Here is a 24,809-nt window from a genome sequence, read left to right on the forward strand (position 1 = left end):
GCATGGATCTGTTTGGGAAGTGGGGGGTGAGGGGGACGCTTACTATGTAAGCAGCCCTCTCCCCCCCCCTGGCCCCCAAAGCATGGGCCAGCCCGTTTTGCGCATCCTGGGGTCAGATGGGCACAGTAATGTGCCCATCTGCCTCTAGGAAAGTGGCCAAAAAATAAATAGTAACTTGTTTTAGGTGGGGGGGCCACTAAACCACCAGTGATTGTATGTAATGGAAAGGGGGGTCCCTCTGCCCCCACCCTAAGTGGATGGGGGCACCTCATGTAGCCCTCCCTGGGGACAGATATCTGCCCCTATGAAGGGGTACATGAGATGCCCCACATCCATTTGGGGTGGAGGGGAGAGGGCCACCACAAATCTTGCCCCCCCCCTAGTCTGGGGCAGTACGTGTTCCCCACCCTTGGGGCAGATGGGCACAGTAATTTGCCCATCTGCCTCAAGGGAAGGGGCAAATCGTGAAAATAAAAAACAGATGGGGATTTTGGTGGGGGGGCCCCTAAACCGCCAGAGATATAGGTAATGAAAGGGGGGTGGCCATCTCCTTCCACCCCAATTGGAGGGGGGCCTCTCATGTAGCCCTCCCTGGGGGCAGATTGCTAGTGCAATCTGGCAATCTGCCCATAGGAAGGGGCAAATATGTTTTTGCTCGGGGTTGAGGGTCAGTAGACCACCAGGGATGGCTTGAAAGGCGGGCCGTGATAGGAGAGTAGTAGTTATGATTTGTTTTTGCTGGGCTGACCATAGGTAACAAATGTTTTTTGTTTAGTTTACAGCTTTTTCAACGCGAGCAGCTGCAATATTATGCGAGTACTGTTTTTTTATTATTCCACGGTTAGGTCCCCTTGTCAGTGGGGTGGGTGGGACTGGGGCTGGATGGTTGGTGGTTTGGGCGGGAGTGAGCTGTCTCTGGGGAGGTATTTGGGTGGGCTGGGACACAATTGCAGGTTGTCTCCCATATGAGTTGACTGTCCGCAAGCCCAGGCTGCACCTCTGACTATGCTGTGTTACAGATGTCACCTCTGGGGAGGAATGGGGATGGTCGGCCCATATAGGAAACAGCCCACCAAGGCCAGGGATATTACCCCCGACTATCCTGGAGCTCTGGCTGGCCTGCGTTGCAGCTTCTCCCTCCGGGAAAGGTCGGGGACCCTGCTGGGCTCCCTGGGTCTGCCGCTGCACTTGGGGATGGTCAACCCACATGGGAGACAGCTGCCTAAGGCCAGGGACATTACCCCCGACTTTCCTGGAGCTCTGGCTGGCCGGCGTTACAGCTTCTCCCTCCGGGAAAGCTCAGGGACCCTGCTGGGGCTCCCTGGAACCCCTGCTGTGCTTGGGGACAGTCAAACCAAATGGGAGACAACTTTTCCTCACCAGGGAGTCCTGGCAGTATGCCAATACCTCCCTGAAGGGAAAAGCTGTAAAGCAGTGCAGCCAGAACTCAAGGATGATTGGAGGTGATGTCCCCGGCCTTGGACATCCGTTTACCATGTGGGTGTACCGTACCCAAGCACAGCGGGGCTCCAGGGAGCCCCGGCAGGGTCCCCTTCCCTCCCCCTGAGGGAAATTCTGTAACGCAGCCCAGCCAGCGCTTCAGGATGGTCAGGGGTGATGACCCTGGCCTTGGACGGCTGTTTCCCATGTGTTTTGACAATCCCCAAGCCCAGTAGCGGTTCCAGGGAGCCCCGGCAGGGTCCCCAACCTTTCCCGGAGGGAGAAGCTATAACGCAGCCCGGCCAGAGCTCCAGGCTAGGCTTGGGGATGGTCGACCCACATGGGTGATGGGTGTCCAAGGCCTGGGACATCACCCCCGACCAACCATGAGCTCTGGCTGGGTTGCGTTACACCTTCTCCCTCTGGGAAAGGATGGGGATCCGGCCGAGACTCCCTGAAACCACTGCTGGACTGGATGGTCAACCCACATGAGTGACAGTCACCCAAGGCCAGGGACATCACCCCTGACCATCCTGGAGCTCTGGCTAGGCAGCATTACAGAATTTACCTCGGGGAATGGACAGGGACCATGCAGGGGATCCCTGGGACTGCCGTTGGACTTGTGGACGGTCGTTACTTTTTCTTTTCCACCCAGGTAGATGCACTCACACATCTGAGGTACTGTTTTCATCCGGACACCTGTGGGAATCTGGGAAGGTAGAACATGTAGTATTGGCGGTGTGTTTCGGTGGGTTGGCGGTGCAAAATGTCTGAAAGTTGTGGGGGGTTTTTTGCCAAATTTCAGACTTTGCTGGGGATTGTGAGTAATAAATTCTCGGGCGATTCCTGCAAGTCAGACCTCTGTGGATTCCCACGTGTCTCTTCATTTTTGGAAATGCATGGGTTTTCCTGTTCTCCTTGGTGGATTGAACACCCTAGGCCCAAACCTGTAGGTTGTCCACAAGAGCAAAATCCCTCAAAATCTGCTCTGCCGAAAGACTTGGGGTTACCAGTGGTTTAGCCTTTTCCCTTTGCGCCCAGGTAGGTGCACCCACACATGTGACGTACCGTTGTCATCGGGACACCTGTGGGAACGAGGGAAGTTAGGACATTTGTTGTGTTTGCTTGATTTTCATAAAATGTTCATACATTTGCTGCTGCACTCTGTCTCACAACCCTTTAATTTCCCAAATGTGACCTGCATTTAGTCGCTGCTTTAGGCACTATACGCTTTTGTAACCTGCTCAGGTCACCTACCCTTCAAAAGGTCTGCCTGTGCTCTTTCAAAACATGTATGCTTGCCCTTCCTTGCCACATTTGTTTTCCTTATTTAAACATGCTAAGTATGTCTGCTTAGGCTGTAAGAATAAAAATCCTGAGTACGATGGCTCCGTTTTTGGCTTGTGCTATTGCTTGTTTTGTGAAACATAATGAAAAATGTGTGATTTCCTAACTGGAAGAGTCGGGGGGAAATGTAGCGGAGCATTGCTTTTCTCAAAATTCACAGAAGCCATTGCCTTACCGGGCCAACCATGTCCACACATACCTTTTTTTTCTGTCATTTTTCCCCAAACTATGGAATTTTTCCTTACATAGTTGTTGCCTGACCTGCGCAAATCACCCCTTCCTAAGCTTGGAATTTTGTCTTTGTTTCAGAAATGTATGCCTTTCTGTCTTCCCATTCAGCTTTCCTACCCTCCTCTTCCATTCTGTCCACGCATGTCCTATTGGAAAAAAAGGCCAAAATCACCGACCTCTTAGAAAACAGCTGGTAACCATATCAAAATATGTTTTTTTTTGGTTTCCACTCAATCTGTTCTTGAAAGCCTGGAAAATGGCGAATTAAGCAGAGCAAACCATTTGTTCCTAGCTCTTACAAGGAAAAAACCACAGGCTACTTTGTACATCATTTTATTGGCATTTTCTGAAAAACCCCAAAATGGTCTCTTTTTTTGTTAATTTCTCTCACCCCCATACAGCAAACTATGATTCCTTGGTGCCGTTATGACCGCCTACATGTGGGAAGAAAAGGGGCCGAATTTGGCCGAGATATCTCATGTAACAAAAAAGATACAAGGGATTGAATGGCGGCATACCAAAATCACCAAAAAAGGCCTTTGCACTGGTGGGAGGGACCCCTTGGCAGTTAAGGTGTAGCGCTGCCGCTGATCCCTGTCATTTTGCTGGTTGTCTGGAGGTTGCTCCTGTTCTGAACCACGTTGATCCTGATCGCTCCAGACTGGGCTTGGAAAACGTGGTATGTGGAGTTGCTGCACATGTCCGTCTGCCCTCCTTAGTGCCTTCCGAGGAGAGTCGACTTGCTTTCCCAATCAGTGGGGCAGGTCCTCCACACAAATCTTCAGCATCCTGAACCTTCATGCTGGCTATTGGGAGGCTAAGATAGGCGTTGTAACTTGTCAGATGACATCCTCGATGTGCTCATTTCAGCTAGGAGTCCCACTATAAAATCCATTTATGCCGGCAAGTAGTGTACATTTTCGATTTGGTTACGGGATCTGGATCCTTTGTCATGTCCGCTGTGCCCTGTGTTAGATTTTCTACTATCCTTGTCTCAAGCAGGTCTGCAGATTGGCACTTTAATGGGATATTTCGGTTTCCAAGAATTCCTTGGAACAGGGTTTGTTTTGTCACAATTCCCACTGTTATGCAGTTCTTGTAGGTTTTGTGCAACCAGTTTCCTCCCCGCCAGTTTGTGGTTATGGCGTTGGATTTGAATTTAGTTTTGATATTCCTTAGGGGTGCTCCGTTTGAGCCCCTTCATTTCTGTTCAATTGGATTACTCACCCTTAAGGTGATTTGCCTGGTTGCCATCACTGCTGCAAGACTGGTGAGTGAGCTCCAGGTGTTGTCTGTTTTGCTTCCCTTTTTGCTTTTTTTGAAAGATCAGGTGACTTTGAGAATGAGGCCCTCCTTTCTACCAAAAGTGGTCTTGGATTTCCATTTCTCTCAGAAGATCCATCTTCCTGTGTTGTTTCCTCTGCCTCACCCTAACGAGGCAGAGGAGCGATTCCATCGGCTGGACCCGGTGCAGGCCCCTTAAATTCTAGGTCTATCGTACTAGAGAGACTAAGAAAATTACCAGCTTTTCGGGGGTTTCGCTGGGGCTCTTGCTCTTAGGGCTGTGACCAAGCAGACCCTGTCAAGATGGATCATTCTCTGCATCTCTGAATGCTATGATCTGTCTGGCAATGATGTCACTCGGGATCGGGTGCATTCTACCAAAGGAGTGGATGCCACCTTTGCCCTGCAGAGTAGGGGTCCACGCCCTGGATATCTGCCAGGCTGTGACTTTGGCATCTCTGCACACGTTTGCAGAGAATTACGTCTTGGATTCTTTGCGGCACAAAGGCCTGTTTTGGTAGGGCAGAGTATTCTGGTCTAGATGGTGTCCTTCCTTCCTTTTTCTTCCATATGTATGTACTGCTTTGGTAGACTATCATAGATGAATCCATTAGAAGAACTAATGACTTGCCTCTCTGTAATGTTCTTTCTGATGGATGTTTCTCCCACAGATTCCTCATCGCCCTTGCTCCATGTCCCTCGTTGGGTAGCTAGTTACACCTTAGTTCTGCGGTCCCTCCACATCCGAGTGTTAGGGAAAAAGCATTGAACTGAGGTAATTGGGCACAAGGCCTCAATATATACTGGCCCCGATGTCATGTCCGGCACATAGCATAGAAGCGTTGTGTGGAGCCACGCTGCGCCCCCTGGTGACTGAAAAGTTTCAGAAGAACTGCGCTGCGATAAGTATATAATAGATGAGGAACCCATAGGAGGAACATCCATCAGAAAGAACATTACCAAGAGGTAAGTAATTTGTTTTTATGGGTAATGTATGAGGTCTGATATATCGAATTGAGCCTCTTTTTCGCCATTCGTTGCTGTCCTCCCTGCCCCTTCCACTGTGCCCCTTTTAAGAATCTCTTGTGTTTGGGCTATCACTCAAAGAACTGATGTTGAAATTTGGGCATTTGAAGGAGAACACCTGTTACTGCAAGTTGTACTAGTTATACAGGTTGATATTTATGCAAATAAAGCATTTTTTGATGATGAAAAGTTTGTTTTTATATTTTGTCCCCAAGTGTTATTGATGTACTAGCTGTTATTTCCCAGTTTAATGGTATTCAATCTGTAGACCTTGGAAGGATGACAGGCTGAGTTGACCCTGCTGGAACTCAATCCTCTGAATTCAGATTGCACACACATCTCTGAATCTAGCGCACTGGACTGGCTGATAGGATGATTAATTTGAAATCGCAATGTTGTTTATTTAAAAGAGGCAGCAGAATTACTACGTCTGAGCACCACTCAGGATATATGAATTCACCATAAATCTACTTTTTCAGGTTATTGAGGGTTATCCTCTCACCGTTTGCACCAGACCACATCCAAGAGTCACTTTTCCACCGGAAAGGTAAGTGTGGGCAGTCAGCGGGTGCTCATACTTTCTGCATGCTGCTTGTTTCATATAATTGGTACTTCTCAACCATAAAGTCTTATATATATATATATTATCCTGTGTGGAATTTCAAACTCTTGAATACAGCGAACATTTTTTTTTTTTTGTGTTTAGTCTATAATAAAAATGTATGAACCGCATTCCTGGCTCATTTGTAACATGAATTTAATTGATGTTTTATTTCTATTGCGCTCGTACACAAGTGTTTCAGAGCGCGACATGGCAAGGGAGGGAAACGGGGGAGAACAAAATAACGATGGACCATTATTACCTAGGGAACTGATCAGCCCCAGGTTTGAAGGTCCGTATGAGGTGTTCTGTACTCCTCTCACCATCCGTGTGAAGGAGTTAAAATATGGGGCGCATCCCTCCGGTGTCCGAAGAGCACGTGAGACAAGGCAAAGCTCAGTAAGGACATAGCCAAAGAAAAGACATTTTTGAGGATCTGTGCCATGGTGGTGGGCAGTGGCACACGCCTGATTTTTTTTTCTCTTCTTTTTTCATTGTTCTTTTATTTTATCTTTTTATTTTATCTTTTTTCAATTTCTCTCAATTTTAACATTTTTTGAAGGTCCAGAACCCGGTGGTCCCTAGTGGAAAAAGGATTCTCTCTCTCTCTCTCTCTCTCTCTCTCTCTCTCTCTCTCTCTCTCTCTCTCTCTCTCTCTCTCTCTCTCTCTCTCTCTCTCTCTCTCTCTCTCTCTCTCTCTCTCTCTCTCTCTCTCTCTCTCTCTCTCTCTCTCTCTCTCTCTCTCTCTCTCTCTCTCTCTCTCTCTCTCTCTCTCTCTCTCTCTCTCTCTCTCTCTCTCTCTCTCTCTCTCTCTCTCTCTCTCTCTCTCTCTCTCTCTCTCTCTCTCTCTCTCTCTCTCTCTCTCTCTCTCTCCTCAAATGACATATGATTTATATAAGGGGTTGGGCTTTGACGCCATTTCTGACATCCAGCATTTAGAAACCTTGAATAGCTGTTACTCCGATATGCGCACTAAAGGAAGGAATATAATGAATGAAAGCTGTTACGTGTGTGCACTTATCAAGCACGCATCAGGGGCTCCTCAGGTTTTAGTTCCACATCCAGTCCCAATTACAGAGGCACAATGCCTGGTACATCTTGCACTATGAAGGATAAAGGGCACATTCCAGGCACACAGCGTGCAGTTGAAGCGCATTGATCTAGACTCAGTGTTATGCAATGCCAACACGAAATACCGCCACTGTCTACAAATACCATATTTTTCCTTGGGAGGTTACTCTAATGGCAACGACAAATGGCAGGGCACCACAGTGACATGCCCGGCAGATGGACTGATCGAGTACAGCAGAGAAGCAATAGCCAAGGCTGACATGGATTGCAACAATGAAAATGCCAGTGCAAATACGTAGAGCCATAGACTCAATGAAGGAACAGTTCCTGTTGGCGCAAACACACAGTGCAACCACACTCTTGTGATTCCTGATATGACGAAAGGTACGGCAGCGGTGATGGATTACTACCGGGTGTTTGGCCAACAAGCCTACTTGCACCTCCCACCCTCATGGAGGGGCAAGCGTTCACTGGCCACCCTGCACTCAGTGCTACAAGTAATCTTGGAAGAACACCTGAAGGGAGAAGAAATGCCTGTCAAGGTGCCAACAGCCACTCCAGCACCTAAAGAAGCAGAAAGAAGCTTGCAGATCACACAATAATTTGATATGCTGCCAGAAAAAGGACTATTTCATCTGGTGGGGAAGAAAGAAGAGCTCAAACGGTCTCAAGAGACTGTTCTGCACTGCTCAGAGGAATACCTGATGAGTATCGACGTTTTAGCTCAGCAGAGACTTTTATTTTTCATCTTTCATCTCTCCTGGGGTACAAGCAACTGCTGTACTTTTATACCCCCGGAGGATGCTGAGGATGGGTCACTACCCCATGTCATCGAGGTGGTGCACAATCTAGGTGTTCAAATGAAGAAAGAAGGTGGAATTCAGAACATGGATTGGCCATCACCTGCCTTTCATTGAGTCCTAGTATTCTTCTTGGTCCTCTTCTGCACGGGTCTCTGATGTTGTGTTAATATAGTCCCTAATAGTGCAAAGATGATGGTATCAATTGGGGAATCTAAAACACCTTGCCATACAGTAAACAGCGAAACTCAAACTAATATTTCTGTGGTTGTAGATATGTCGGGTTTGGATGAGTTTGTTACTGTAGAAGTAACGAAAGGGGTAATGTTGGGAAGTAGCTAGCACCTCACATCATTCCCAAACTTCCCAAGCGCTTTAGAATTAGGCAAGACTTTTTTCTAACTGTTTCTAAGCACCAGAATAGTCCAGGGGGGGAGTAGGGGTACTAAAAAGAAGGCAGTGAGTTATTTAAATATAAGGTGCAAATAACTATTAGCTGAATACGTTTGTAAAATGTTAAATTCTATTTTAGTTTTTCTCCAAGCACAATAAAGAGCAGCAGGCTCTGAGCCAAAAGGAATGTGGCCTGCGCTAAAAATGTATTGCAGAGCATGCAATGTTGCGTCACTGAGGCTAAGCTCACGAAGTGGCTGATCAGCTGTTGACTGTTGGTCATAAGGCCATGCAGACTAAGAATAGGGGATTGTACATGCTCAATGCACAACATGCAGAATTAAGGTTTTAAGGAGAATTACTGGACCAGATAAAAATGTTAGTCAAATTAATGAAATATGGAGAGCATGATGGCAAAATATGTTAATATATAAATGTTCATAAGTAACAAAATGATGATAAACAGGAGCTACAGTGTATTCTTGCATAGGCTAGCAGTATGTTTAGTATGTCCTAAAACAGACATCACCGGCCATGAAGTAAGGAAGACTGCAACACCCCTTGTAGGAATGAAGGACAATTTAGGATGAAGTCATGCCAGAATCCAGTGAACAAACCAAGATGTATATAAGGCTCCTGCCGAACACTTCTTGGCCACAGTAAAGTGACCCACACGTTCCACTGCCCGCTTCTCCTGCTTCCCCGGCTCCCTGGGGACAAAGCTCCCTTGCCTCGCAATTACACTCTGCTTTACTGTGCAGTCCTTCAGTGTCTCTGTCCCGTTCTCCTTTAGCTTCTTGTGGGTTGTGCTGTCTTTCCTGCTGCTCTCCCCTTCTACCTAGTTAGCTCTCTCCCATCTCCTTTTAGGCACCTGGATCCCATGAAGGGGTTTCAGGTGTGATTCACTTGCCTGATTCCAATTCGACCAATTATTGGGACATGCCTGACCTTCAGCTCTGTAGTCTTCAGGATCCCTCTTCTTTGTCCCAGTGCTATATTAGTGTGTCCGGTAGGTGTTCTGCATTACTCATTGAGGCATCTTCTTCTTCTCAGTACTTAGTGAAATTTCAGGTTGGAAATTAGGATGTGGACCTCAATACCCTGCAAAGGCTGAGGGAGGGTAGTGTAAGTCAATGTCAGGAAATGGGGGATACCGTATCTCGCCCTCTGGCACCCTCTCCCCAATCCCCAGGACCCTCCGCTCAGGTGATCCTCCCTCGCTAGTCCACCCCCAGGGTCGGGATCCAAAACCGATGGCCCTTCCCTGGCCCCCTGAACAGAAGATCCCTGGCGAGTAGATGTGAGAGTACCTTCAGGTTTCTTACAATGCCATAAATGATGGAACAAGAAAACAAGACAATTGCTTAACTTAAGAAGTCAAAATCCTTAGATGAATGGGGCCTTGTGCCCAAAGGAGCTACAATGTTTCTCACCTGAATGATGTGTCTATAGGTAGGTTTTGATTGGATTGGATTGATTGGCGATAGTTTTAAAGTTCTACAACAATTTTACCAGAGGTAAGTAAGTGTTTTCCTTTCTTTCAGACCCAAGGCTAACACAGGAGCAGGATTCTCGACCCAAGTTCGACGATTAACAGGTGAGTGGAATGGAATAAGGAGACAATGGGACTTGCTCCCAATGTTATCCTATGGAGGACAGGAGTGGGGCAGGCACAATGCATTTAGTTACCCCATTGACTCCGATTTTCCCAGGTGACTTTGAGGATTATCTGGGGGTCCCTGAAGGCTCAATCTTATGTCTACCCTTTGTTCCAGTGAGAGGCGCCCAGGAGTTGCATGTTCGATGATTCTTCCGGTTGAATGAAAAAGCAAGATGCAACACTTTTTGGAGAAGAAATGCAGAATCCACCGATGCAGACCTCTTCCGGACACTTCAAGGGTTGGAGAAAGGTGAGTTTCAGCGACGGTCTCTGCACACAGTGGACAAAAGGCGTCCTTCCAGTCGCAGTCACAGCAGCTGCTCCAGGACAGGTTCATGTGAAGGTGGGAAAATGAAATTTGAGGAGAAGGCGACTAGTGGCACAAGTGGGCGACCACCAGAGTTCTGGACACTGCAATGTGGTAGCCTGCAAGAGAGCTGGTCAGTCCACCAGGCAGTCCATGGACATTTCCGAAGGCTCAGAGGTCAGGATCCTCGAGAAGGTATTAAGACTAATTGTTACCACTAGTCCAAGGGCTGAAGCACTGCTCATTGTCTTCAGGGATCAGGCAGAGGAGCAGGGCTTCACCAGGCTGGGTATACTGGAAGGGGTGCTGGGCCACTTCAGCAGTTGTCTTCGGATCGTCAGCAGGCTGCTCTTCATTGAGGGATTCTTGGCTGCAACGATGACCTGAAGAAATGGCTGCAAAGGTCCTTTTCTTATCCAATATAGGAGCTCGAAGCAAGTCCAAGCCCGCCAATGCTAAGTATCTGCACCATTCAAACAGCCAGCAGTTGTCCAATCAGGCAAAACTACTGGTTTTGCATTTGTCCCACATCCAGACTTTTTGGCTCCATGGCTCTGGACTGGAACTAGACCGTTTCCATCTCCTTCCTGGGCCACACTCACAAAGGCTCATTAGCCCACGAAAGCCATAGCTTTCCCGGGCAAGTGCATGACCTTATAAGTACTTTCCTCATCTGATAAGGCACGAAGAAGGCCAAACTAGTATATAGCCAAAGAACGAGCAAAAATCTTGTGGCACTAGCCACGTTTAGTAGCCAAATGCGGTAAATGCGAATGTGCACACCAAAATTAATGCACAAATGGTATAAATGTAACTGCTGCCACCCTCTTGTCTTTAGGCACTATGTGGCAGGCATGGTATCAAGAGAGACACAGACTCAAGAGCATTTGTTTTAAAACCTTTATTTACTACGGTACCTGGGTTGGTGGAATGCCTGACTGCCACTAACTCTAAAGGGATGTTTCCGTTAACTGACATGTCTAATGGCTGTGGTTGTCAAATAGTAAAAAATAAATGTGTGTCTAAACCTATGCTTGCCCTCACGCTGTACAAAAATGTGATGGGAGGTCTTTTTAAAAAGGAAAAATGGTGGTTCAACAAAAATGACAAAACCAGTTTTGGTTTTGGGTGGTCTTCTCACCAGGTTCAATTTAGTGGATGTCACAACAGATGGTACCACTCAACAGGGATGATCGAAAGACCTTCTCCAAAGAGCCCTTTCAGCGACTTCAAATGTCTTTAGTGTTCCTGGGTTCCTGGGGATTCCCTTTCCCAAGTTGCAGCTTGTTCATTTTCCTTTTCCCAATAGGCCTCTCAGGGTTCCCTTCTCCAAGCTCCGGCCTCTTCCAACTTTCAAAACAAAACACCATATAGCACAGTTCCCTTTGGTTTTCACAGGGCACCTCTCCTCAGGCTTAGGCCCTTTGTTTCCAAACACCAATTCAGTTGGTCAGGATATGCCTTTACTTTACGTATAGTCCCTCTTACACCTTATTCTGTTATGGAGTAGATGCAAAGGTTTTTGAAAATCCCAGGCTCTTTGCTTTTCCTCAGCGTGACCACTTTCCGTTTTGCCCCTCTCTTGGTTTCTTTCTCTTTTTATCCTCTGGTGCTTCCTGCACCGGTTTCCTTTTTGCCGTGCACACTTGCACTTTTCTTCAACCGTCAACTTTGTTGTGCCCTTTGCACACTTCTCCAAGGGCTTCTGGCCCCTCTTCCTCTTTCTCTTGCTTTCATGCCTCTTGCACCTTTTCCATGGGCTTCTTGTCCCTTTTATACTTAATACTTCAATGTCCGACTTTAATTCACTTACTACTTACAAAAGCGGGTTTCCCTCATTTCGTGCTTACACTTTTACTTTCACATTGTTAAAGACTTCACTTTAACTTCACTCAAATGCTTTAACAAATGCAATCCTATTTCTTACGTGTTTCAAATGCCACATTGTTTCACGCTCTTCACAACCCAGCTCATCAACACTTTGATAATCACTGGGCTGACATCTGCGCTTCAGTTTCCCAACACTTCTTCGTTTCCGAGGTCAGAAGCTCACCTCCTGCCCCTCACACACTGCTGGGCTGTCTCGCTGGCCCAGGGGAACAAGCACTTGCATCCGCAGCTGCTGCAGCGGACCTGCGTGCCCCCTCAGCTCCTATACACAGACTCTCTCGGGCTTCCTGGAGACACGGCTCCCTTGTCACGCTTCTGCCCTTGCGAATTGCAGCTTTAGAGCGTCTTGGCGTCCAGGTCTCTGGCCCTCTGGTCCTGGGCAGCTCTGACATCTCAGCTCTCCCAAGCTTGCCCTTCTGCTTGCACTCCTACTCGCTCATCCGTTTGTGACAGACCACACCTTTTTATAGCAAAAAGACCAGTCAAGTGGAGTCCGGTTTGAATTGTTACTAATGAAGGCCTGACCCTGCCTGACTCTATTAATGGGACAACTTGGGTTCTTTCTAGAGTAGGCTGCCCTTACTTCCCCCATGGCACCGGGAGCATAGCTCAGGGCAGGGTGCTTGCCTTAGAAGCAAGACGACCTGGAGCAACACAGGTTCGATCCCCGGGTCTGCGCTTAGTAACCTCTGGATATTAAGCGCGGTATAAATCACCTCTCATATCATATTGTGTTATTCCTATGGTTAATCCTTACTGATCTTAGTTGCCTCCTCCTCCTCTCAGTATTTGTTAGAAAAACCGAGGGGGAGTTGGGGTGCGATTGTATTTGACATTGACAGGCCATAGAAGGTGATGGGAAACGGATATGGGAAGACCCTTTTGTCCTGATTCAGTAAACAATGGGTGCATCCCTTTGTATTGAAGTATTCCCTATGTTACCCGCCCGGATATACGAATACGGGCCTGCACAACCCTTCCCATGATCTGAATGGGTAAAAGACAGAGAAACGTCTGGATTGAGTTTCTAGTTTTGTCTTTCTTGGGTTGGGAATAATGGGGTCTGCATAACCCACAAAGGCTTCTGGGATTTCTCACCCTATTGTCCTATTGAAATACTGCGTCTCGCCAAGGGTATTCTCCCGAGGGTATCCCTGGTCTCCTCTACCCAGGTGATACTCCCTCGCTTGCCCACCCCAAGAGTTGGGATCCAAAAGCAATGGTCCTCCCCTGGCCACCTGAATAGAGGATTCTCGGGGTCTTCATGGCAGAATACCTCTAGGTTTCTCACAGCACATATAAAAGTAATAAAAAATCCTACGTGTAAAAAGCTAGGGTGATACAAAAGTATCCCATTGCATTGCACTGTAAGGTGCTGTGTGCAATGTTAAAAAGCACAAGAATTAAAAACTGAAGCATAGTTTCCCAGTACTGATATTCTGAAGGACTGATAGTTTCCCCCATAACAATGAGCTCCGCTTTCCACACTACTTCTATGCTCTCCCCTCTGCACTACTACTCTCCCCCCTGCACTATCTCCCCTCCCCACACTATCTACCCTCTCCACACTATTACTACTCCCCACTACACTACTCTCCCCTCTCCACACTACTACTATTCTCCACACTACTACTTCACTCCATTTTCGACTCACACCCCTTCAGTGTTCACCATCACCTTCCCTAACATCTCACTGACCTGTCGTGCACAGACACTCACCACACAGTGCCACTTGAACTCACCAACAAATGTCACATTTTCCGAAACGCCTCCATGTTCCAGTCCATTGTTCTTCCTCCTGCTGGTCTCTTGGTCTGCCACATCCTTTTCATCCGACCTCACCTGAACAACCCACACCTTGCTGTTTCCTGTCACCAGCTTTATCCTCCTCCCTTCCCCCAGATTGGGGTTGGAAGCCCGTGACTGAAATGTTCGAGGGAGAAAAGACCGAAAGTTATTTTTCTGAAAATAACTTTCGATCTTCTATCCTCTGAACATTTCATCCTTTGCCCTTGCCCCAACCCCCTACTTGCCCTGCAGCGGCACACTTCGATGTGTGCCGCCAACTCGCTGTGTCCCTGCAACGCCCGTTACGTGATTGGGAACCAGTGCAGCAGGGTCCTTAACTTTTTTTATTTATTTTTTTACTTTTTACAGGACCGGCTGCGGGGGACACCTCTGCAACCCCCACTCACATTATAGTGAACAAGGGTGTGGGGTATTTTAAACACTGTCTTTTTGGACGTTTCCCCTTCCCCCATTGGCTTCTTACACTAACCAATGTTCTCCTGGCTTCCCATTCCGGGGGGGAGGGAGATGGGTAAAAAAAATTGTCATAATGTACAAATAGGGGGCTAAGTCCCACCCATGTCTTTCATGCACAGCCGGTGTCCTGCAACAATGGCGACCCACATCGAAGAGTGTCGCAGTCCATGGCAGTGGGCTACGTTGCTGCGGAACCCATGGTAAATGCATATATATTGTTTTTCATTAGAAAGCCACTTTGAAGCAGGTCCATAAGGATTTATTTGAAGCTGGTCTTGCGTAGCTGTTAGAGTGCAGTGCACCCAGGTATTGGGAAGCCATGCCTGGTTTCCCTGATGGCTGTGAGGACTTTCTGACCTTTCCTTCAGCCAGTGGTGGGTGGCACTTTTTTTAATGGGATGGCCGTAAATGGTCCCCCTCCCCCGAGCAAATGTTTAACATATTGTGTTAAAATAATGCAATGCCAACACACTTGCTTTTAAAAAAAAAATGGTAAAAAGCAACAGTTTGAAATAGGTTGTGTAGGGCACCAAATGATAAAATCAGATAGAAGCAAGTCATCAACATTGCACAAGCGCATTTTCCACCTCATTTTCATCATGCCTTTGTACTCAATATATGCATGTATGAAAGCATTTTCAAGTTATCTGTGCCCATACATGTCCATGGAGACTGCACCAATATATAGTATTACCATATCAGAGCATACACCTGTTGACTTTACCAGTACCAAATTCCATGCCACAGTAAGAAAATATGTGCAGACTGAACTGACCAATGTGGGCCAGTACCATGTAGGAACACTCATGCTACCTTCACACTTGATGTCCAGAACAAAATGCCATGCCAAAGTGAAGAATTGTCTAGAATGGAGCCAGTATCACTCATTATGCTGCCTTCTCCTTTGATACCCAGTAAAAAATGCCATGCAATAGTAAAGCAATATGTCCATACCAGTGCCGCTTTTTGGGCCAGTACCAGTAGGAACTCTCATTATGCTGCTTTCCCCCTTGTTGCCCAGTAACAAAAAATACTGTGCCACTGTGAATATTATCCAAACCAGACACATCGTTTGGTGTGTGCAGTTTGGCCAAATAAGCACCTCACCAATTATTTTAAAAAGTTGCTACCCTCCTTCTCTTCCTAACCCCAATAAGAGTACTGCTGCCCAGCTGGCGCACGCACCCTCTACATTCATCAATGATCATTCATTCAGCATTCATTCTTCAATCGCTCTCACAATCACACACACACACATCAGAATGTATACAGCATCATTCATTCTTCATTCACTCTCCATTCTCTCTCTCTCTCACACACACACACACGCATCAACATAATTCTTTCTTCATTCACTCTCATATATACACACACACACACATCAGCATTCATACTGCATCATTCATTCGTTATTCACTCTCACATTACCTTCATGCTTCTCTTCCTCACAGGTAAGTACTGGGACGAGGACTACTATGACTAGGAGTAATGAAGATTACTGGTAAGTAATCCTAGCATTACCTCTATGTACCTCATTCTCGTTCCAGTGCTTTCTTTTGAGATAACCTTACATCACAGTTAAGTACTGGAACCGTAGGACTATTGAAGATTACTGTTAAGTAATTCTAACATTCACACACGCATCAGCATTCATACAGCATCATTTATTATTCATTCACTCTCCATTCACACACAAGCATTCATGCAGCATTCATTTTTCATTCATTCGCATTCACAAATGCATCAGCATTCATACAGCATCATTCATTCTTCATTCACTCTCCATTCCCACATAGCAGTCATACGGCATTCGTTCTTCATTTACTCACATTCACCCTCACACTCTGACCGCATTCATACTCTCTTGCATGAAAATACGCACCTAAATGTAGATCTCTCGCTCTCGCTCTCGCTCTCGCTCTCTTTCTCCCTTTCTCCCTTTCTCTCTTTCTCTCTTTCTCTCTTTCTCTCTTTCTCTCTGCCCTGCTCCTGATTCTGGCCCTCTTGGAATCGCAGTGAAGGCCAGAAGGCTACTGCACAGAATACAACAGGAGCCGGGAAGCAGAGTGTGCTTCCCAGCTCCTGCTGCATATGCACGATACAATAGAGTTGGAGTGCTTTGCTCAGGACGCCCCTCGGGCCCTCTATGTTCAGGGTGGCGCAAGAATGCCCCATAGCAAATTCAGGCCTGCAGTACCCCAGCCTGAATCACAAATGGGCCATGCAAGGCTGGGTAGGCAAAACGCCCCGGCCATGCATGGCTCATTGAGCATACGTTGGGGTACTACTGAACTATCAAAGGGAAACCAACTTTCCCATTGACAGTTCAGCTAAAGCCAACCCACGAGCACTCCCTCAGCTGCTTGCTGGGGGAGCGCTCCGTGTTTTCACAAGGCTGGCTTGGCTCGTCCATAATGTCGACAGTTTGACCGCTGTTTCCCATTATGGACGATCTGCATTCAGTTGTTCTCTCCGTTCTGGCTGGTCTCTGCATTGTGATGACTGTAGTTGTATGATAGCAGACACTGGTGGGTTACTGTCTTGGGGGCAGCATCATTATCAGGAGGTATGGGTGATCCAAAGTGGTACTGTTACAAAACTACAGGCATGGTGGGTTGTAGGAACTGGGGCCCTCTTAGCGGCCACCTTCCCACTCTTGGATAGAAATGGCTTTGGCTTCCACCCTGGTAAGCCTCCGACCCCAGGCTGATAGCGGTCACTATCTCTGCTTGTCAAGGTCAGATTACTGGGCTTGACGCACCCTCTAGAGCAGAGTGCCTAAAACACAAATCCAGACAGAATATTAACACATAGTGATAGAGCCGAGGTGTGCAACCTCCAGATGAGTTGGACTAAAGCTACCTTTAGACTCGGCATAATCAGTAGTGAGGGATCATGGTAGCCATAGCGTGAAGCACCCTTGCTAACCTCCTTACCCTCCATCCTCGGGCCCCGTTCCTTTCCCTTCTCATTTCCCCACTCTCATTCCCTACATTCTTCCTGATTTATTTCCCCCAAAGCTCCAGTTTACCTGTCATACCCCTGTCTGTCAATCCCTCTTGCACTCCTGCAGCCCTGTGTTTACCCCAGATCCTCAAGCACCTGGCACTCCTTACTTGCAGCTACTACTCCCCTTGTCAACTTCTCCCTATTTTCAGAGGTATTCCAGCCTTCTAAGGGTGACCACGAACTTACCCCTCTTAGATAAAAACCTCACCTGACTCTTAACAGCCATGATAACTAATAACCTGTTAACCTTCCCCCTCCCTAGTCGAAAATCGCGAATAAACTAACACTGCCATGTACCAGTATTTTTAATGCGATCATGCCTTTTGAGTGACAATACATTTAAAATGACTTCTCTAAACGTTTTTAGCCCTGTTCTTTAATGTATTTTTTTTGTTGCCCATTTTCTTGCCATCTTAGGTCAGAAATGACCATTTATGGTCATGTGCTTTCATGCAGTTCCTGCCAAAAGGAACCTGCTCAAAATGCCTTGTGAATGTCTGAACCGGGCAGATGTTTGGCTCAATCCTCATTCCAGCCAGAAGGATGTCAAGCAGCTGGACCGATGTGGCTTAGCTGGCTATCCACTGTTGGACTACCATTACCTGTTTGAATGTTGCAGGTTCTTTCCATTGGAGGATTGGGGCCCCCCCTCCATGAATTCAGGCTAAAAGTAGAATGATCTGGGACCATTTTGCATATCAACCTCTGTAGACAAGTATGTATTACTGAAGAACGAAAATAGGTCTACTGTTACAACCAGCATTGGCTCTGGCAAAGCCTGCAAAGCTCTACCTTCTAATCGACAAGGCAGACCTGGAAGTAGAGCCTCTGTCCCTCCCAACCGTGGGCTAATGGGCACTACTAGCCTGGAGTGCTGATTTGCATTCCTCCCCACACAGAACTCTAAAGGGTTGCTGAGCCTGCAACTGGCATGCAGCCTTCTGGGACTAGACTGCACCTCTGCCTGGACAATGCCTATCCTTTGCACTGGAAACATCAAGCATCTCCACTGCACCACTGGGACCTTATCAGATTACACTTTCTATTCTTTACAGCTGACAAGGGCCTGCCTGGAACCAATGTCCAGCCATCCTGCTCCAGTGTGCATGCTGGCCATGAGCATTGTCGGATCAACTACTGCTCCTCCTGTGGAATCCATCAGTGTCCTGTTAATCTAACTAGATCTCTGTCTTCACCCCACCCATGATTACCTATGGTGTCTGACCTGACAGTCGGAGGAAACATTGCGCCCACAACCAGTGAGCCTCCTGCTACATATTCAACAATGAGCTCTATCATCCCCAGTAATACTCTGTTGCCTAGGTTTGTTGCTTTTTCCATTTGGAGTGGAGAGGCCTGGGTTGCTTCTATTTTATTAAGTTTCCCTGGTCCCCATTGAAATACATTGGATATGAAATCCACTTGCATCTGTCCTTTCCTTACCATAGGTGGTGGAGCCTGGGTAAAGGAGATGTCCTGTCCATGCAACCCCCTTCTTGCAGGAGCCCTAACTTTGAATAAAGTTTCTATAATATGAATTGATCTTACTCTCGGACACGGACTTGGAACCAAAAGTAGCCCTAGAAGTGTTTTCCAAAGTGACCCCATATTGACATTACTGATCACATTTCGTGAGCTATTCCATCCCCTTTAAGTAGGGTTTGGTTAGATTCTTCCCTTACCAGGAAATAAGGACACAACATTGGCCTATATGTTGCATTTGAAGGCACATTTGCCCCTATGGAAAGATTCAAAGATAGTTAACCTTAACAAAAAGCTGATATATGATTTTTTTTTTTAAGAGTGGGAAGTAAGATAAAGGAAATTTTATAACAATCTCTTTGCTTCAAATGGATGTGGGGAGCATGCTGGAAGGAAGGAGGCAGTGTGGATCGCAGAAAGGATAAGAGGTGCAGAAAACAGGACACCCACACAAGTGGCTCAGGGTACAAATGCCCATTTTATACATGTAGAATTCCCTTTGGCCCAGTATACCACTGTTTTAATCTAAAGACTCTGATTTGTGAGCCACTTCCCTGTGGTCGAGCCATTTGAGATATATGTTTTTTTTTCCAAACTGCCCTAGAAGTAGCTTATACAATAGTGTTACTCACCTGTGACACTATGACCATCGTTATAGGATATGGTGTGGACTTTGTTTAGGTTTAGTAACCATAGTTGTGGTTTCTCATAACATTATAAGGCTTCAAATTTGTGACTTAACATATTTACCCAACTTTAGACTACTTTAACAGTGTTGTCTTAAACTATATTAATACTAAAATGGTGTACAGCCCAGGTTACTAGACTCTGTGTTTTGTATATGTTGATAGGGCTTTGCTTGGTTTTGTAGTATCTTGATTGTAATTCAAGTATGTTTTAGTAAATAATATACTTTTTATATACATCTCCTATGGGGGCAGTCTACTTGTAAATTTCTGTTAATTGTACTTTACACCAAGTTCCTGCTATCCTAAGTGTAGGTCTTGCTACTCAGCCTCATTGCTGAGTAAGAGTTTGGGTTAGACCTTTGTGTGAAAAACCTTTGCAGTTCCTCTCAGTTGGCTTCCCAGAACCCTTCAACAGCTTTTAGGAAAAACCATATAACCACCACCTACCTGGACACAGTTTGACTCAACAATCCAGTGGTTTAATGCAACAAAAAGAGGGCAACCTTCATGCAACCCCAAATGTGTTGTTTACTGACGAAATATAGACATATAAGTGTGTCTTAATAATAATTTACATAAGAGCCAGGCTTAAATGTACAGCTGGTCTATTAGGCGACTCGAATTCAGCAATTATAGTGGAAGTGATCTTTAGCATTATGAAGTATAATTAGACAGCGGGATAGGGATAAAAGACCCCTAATGCCACATATTAGTATTCCAGTATAGTCGCAGGTCACTGGATTGACAGTAAGCCAAAGAAAGCCCGTCGTGAACAGTAATGACACAATAGAGAGAAGATCCAGGACTTTGTGCCCAATTGTATGAATATGTATTTTTAATAAATTGCCCCTTGGTTGATAACACGTGTTTCGGCACTTCTGGGCCTTTTTCAAATCAGGGCGGTTACATTTACTTGCCACTGTGTATCCAAATAATTCTCCTATTGGATATTTTTACAATACAGTTCACAAAAACAACAAATTCATAAAACATCAATTTTCAAAAAACACCAACCCAATGCCAAATGAACATCCATGATTAAGGGCAAATATAAAATAAGATACAGAAATGCACATAAATATTTATCCATATCGATGAGCAAACCAATAAACAGTTGTGTACAAGAGACAGAGAAATAAGAGTTGGCGTTGGGAATGGATGCACAGTGTATGTAAAAAAGAACAATGCAGTAAATAAGTAAAAAAAATGGGAGAGAGAAGTAAGGGACAATCAAACAGACAAACAAGGCACAAGAAAGAGAAATTCCCATTAGTCACGGTTTATCAAATCACATGATGCTATTTATCGCTATGTCGCAATGACCTGTTGACTTGCCCTCTCCGGGAGTCACTTTCTAATTCATATCCTTATCAATTGGTGATGAATTTATGGGTATAATCCCTTTGTCGCAAATCTAATACCCTATTAATTGGAAAAATGCCATTAGTCCCTGTGCTATTGTTACAGGGGTTTCGATTGTACTTAAAAGCATTACAACGGAAAGTTTGGTCTGTATTATCTAGATATCCATGTTAAGTAACTAATACATAATTATCCCTGATTCAAGGGACCCTCGTATCTAAACCGTATTTGCAAAAGTCATTCCATGCAAAATGCAAGAATAGAAGGAGAGATTAAGCCGGGCTTGGGACTTACTTTACTGAGCACCGGTCATACGCGTTGGCTTGTTTCTAATGCGAGAATGGCCGGCGCCATTTTGGATCTATTTGTTTGGATGTTCCCATGGAGACGCATCGCCACATCCGCCGTTGCATAAATTCGCAAAGAACGGATTCCTAACAGTTAGAATTGCCTAATAATGATATGCCGTGTATTAAGTGAGGTAATCATACATTAATGTACAAAATAGGAAGAACCAAACCTACAATGCGTGTTTTGGGCTTCGTTGTCGGCATTCGAATTAGTCGTCATGGCGACACTAGTCTAAGCATAGTTTTAAAGGCATACTCACGCCAGTCATGCCTTAATGTCTGCAAAGTTTTCAAAACAGCTACAAAAATGCTATGACTTACTTCACTATAATACAAGAAGATTGGTTATTTGTGTGTGCTTTGTTGTCTAAATTGTGACATCGTTAAAAGAAAATATTGCAATACTATGTAGTCGCTATCAGTCACGTATAGTGACATTGGTTAAGTGCCATTGTCATGATGCCCGCTCCCGGGGAGCCGGTTTAAGCCCTGCGTCCCCGAAAGCAGACATCCAGTCCCCAAGGAAAGACCCAGCAACCCCATGTAGGGGCCCTTTGGACAGTGTCCTGGCGCCTATGGCGCCAGGCTCATAAAAGACATCAGTCCTGGCGCCATAGGTGCCAGGCTCATTATGGGACTGCTAGGGTGCACTTACCTGATGCAGACCATGCTGCAGGATCCCGGCCTCCTTGAGGCCTGAAGGGAACTACTTTACCTGTGGGACTAATTTACCATCCGGGCGTGGTCGGGGAAGGATACATACCTGATTGGAGGAAGGATACATACCTGGAACTTCTTCCAAGGCTATTTAAAACCCACCCGAACAGCCACACGCGCTTCGCGTTGTTCTGCATCTAGCAGCTGGACGCTCACTGTGTCTGCTCCTGCATCCTGACTTCTGCCACGCCTGCCAGCATCTGGATCACCTGCAAAGGAAGAGAAGAAGAGAACAGAAGAAGGAAAAGTCCTTACCTGCTAAAATCCGCATCCCGGAGACATCTTGCCGACAATCCTGAAAAGGAAGACTTTTATTTAAAAGCTCATCGCGTCGATCGCTGCAGCGCCGCATTCCACTCACCTTTACAGGGCGCCTCCATGTTCAGCAGCGATCATCCGGATTCGCAGTCACGCCCCAGCGCCTAGGGAGAAAAAGGCAAGAACAAAAGGTGAGAGAGAGAAGGGAATAAGGAAAGCTAAATCTCCATGTTAAGACTTAGCTGTTGATTCATTCCCTCTTCATTTCGGGTCCGCGCCGCATCCTGGCATTTCCGGACCCCGGTCCCTAAGGGGGAAAAAGGAAATCGGCGTTAATGAACGAATGAAGACATTACCAAAAAACGCTCATTAAAGACTTACCTGATTTCTACAAGGATTTCACCTCTCATCTCGGGTCGGTGCCTGTTTCCCGGCATTCCGTACCCCGGGGAAAAAGACACTAGCATTAGTACATTAATGCATGGACACAAAGGGAACCTCTTATCAAAAAACTTACCTTGAAGCCAAGCAAGTTTGGTTCTCACCAATCCGAAAATCCAGTGAAGTAACTGGATACCAACGCGCCCCTGCATCAGAAGCAGGATGGAGAGCTCGTCCTTCCAGACCCTATGGTGAGACGCTACGGGGAATCACAGAAGGGTTTCGAAGAGGGTGAGAGGGGAAAGTGGGAGGCCGATAGCATTACCCCGCAGACAGTTAACCCCCTATTTTCGCCTACAGAAGGATACTTCTGCGAGCCAGACAAGCCAGATTTGGGGGCCTGGTCCAGACCGTCTTCCGAACCCTGCGCATCACCTTAGAAGAGGTCACAGCAGCGCGAACCAGGCCAGCGCCTCCGTGGGAGTCAGGTGAGCGTTACAGCCATATCATCTTCGCCTGATAAGTTACGTCCGCATCTTCCTGATATTGACTAGTGGCTTTCACATTCAACATATCGTCATAAAATCTTAAAAAATGTCTCTCAGTCAACCTTATATTATTATCTAATTAGTCCAAATAATAAACATAAGAGAGACACGATTTTTCTAAAAATGGATCTAGATATTCCTCATTATAGTTGGGTATGGGAGATATTAATACAATTCAGTGATAATGGAGGTTTGATAACAATGTGACATAGCTACAGTATTCTTTGTTAGATTAATATCAATTCTTGAATGCACATTTGTGAAACCTTTCGTATTACTAATGTAATGCACAACTAGTCCATCTGAGGCTGAAATACATATATTGCAACATGCATATCTACCCCTACAGGAACAACGCCATTTCAGTATCAAAGTTCAAGCCTAACAGAGTTGTGTTAGTTGTGTTAAAAACAAATCAATCTGGCCTCTGCTTGACGTAGTGCTTTCACTCTATCTCCTCCTCTTTTGGTCAATGTAACATGCTGTATACCAACAAATTTAATTGTGGTCTTATCATCCATTTGGTGATTCTTTTGCCAATGCATAGATAATGTTAATGTCAAATCTTGGCTTCCAATTTTCATCAGATGCTCCCTAATCCTACTTCTTAGCTCCCTTTTGGTGCTGGCTACGTACATTTTCGTACAAGTGCAGATGATAACATAGAACACATACTTTGTTGTACAATTTATCATGTGTTTGTTTTTGATAGTTTTTCCGTTGGGACCCTTGAGTTGTTTCGTCTTGTCACCTGCAAATTTACACATTGTGCAAAACCCACATTTTCTAAAACCTGGTTCATTTTTGGTCAGCCAGGTGAGTTGTTTCTGCTCCTCTGGATCTGGTAACATTGATGAACAAATGATTGATTTGAGAGTACTTGCTTTTTTGAATATGTTGATCAGTCTATCTTCAACACATTTCTGTAAATGTTCATCCAATTGGAGTAAGTGCCAATGATTCTGTAGAGTGTTTCTGATTCTCTGATGCTCATTGTTGAATTGAGTTACAAACACTAGTTTCATCGATTTCCCATCTGTTCTGATTTTCTGAGTTAGAGTATCCTGCTGTTGAAGGTCTTTCTCAAAAGCCTTTTGCAAACACTTGTTCGGGTACCCTCTTTTTTTTTAAGCGATTCCTCAAAAAGTTGCACTCCTGTTGGAATTTGTGGTCATCTTTACAATTGTGTCTTGCTCGAATATATTCTCCAAGAGGGATGTTGTGAATCGTTGTACGCTGATGACAACTGTTTGCAGGTAAGATGGAATTAACTTCGGTTGGCTTCCGAAAAGTCCATGTTTCCAAATGATCATCTTGGACAACTTGTTTATTATTTGGACTAATTAAATAATAATATAAGGTTGACTGAGAGACATTATCTAAGATTTTATGATGATATTTTGAATGTGAAAGCTACTAATCAATAATATCAGGAAGATGCGGACGTAACTTATCAGGCGAAGATGATATGGCACTTAACCAATGTCACTATAATTGATTGATAGCGACTACATAATATCGCAATATTTTCTTTTAACAATGTCACAATTTAGACAACGAAGCACACACAAATAACCAATCTTCTTGTATTATATTGAAGTCATAGCATTTTTGTAGCTGTTTTGAAAACTTTGCAGACATTAAGGCATGATTGGCGTGGGTATGCCTTTAAAACTATGCTTAGCCTAATGTCGCCAT

General features: G+C 45.6%; 1 protein-coding gene across 1 annotated transcript in view; it reads left to right on the plus strand.

Annotated features, from left to right (window-relative positions):
- Window positions 1-24,809, plus strand: part of INO80 (INO80 complex ATPase subunit) — a 1,945,052-nt gene that overhangs the window by 1,142,269 nt on the left and 777,974 nt on the right. The window contains exon 22 of the mRNA XM_069637507.1: window positions 5,808-5,875. Coding sequence (XP_069493608.1) covers window positions 5,808-5,875 — 68 coding nt within the window. The remainder of the gene's footprint in view (window positions 1-5,807; window positions 5,876-24,809) is intronic.

The sequence above is a fragment of the Ambystoma mexicanum genome, chromosome 14 (genome assembly GCF_040938575.1).
Source record: "Ambystoma mexicanum isolate Mex_15411 chromosome 14, UKY_AmexF1_1, whole genome shotgun sequence".
Lineage (NCBI taxonomy): Eukaryota > Metazoa > Chordata > Amphibia > Caudata > Ambystomatidae > Ambystoma > Ambystoma mexicanum.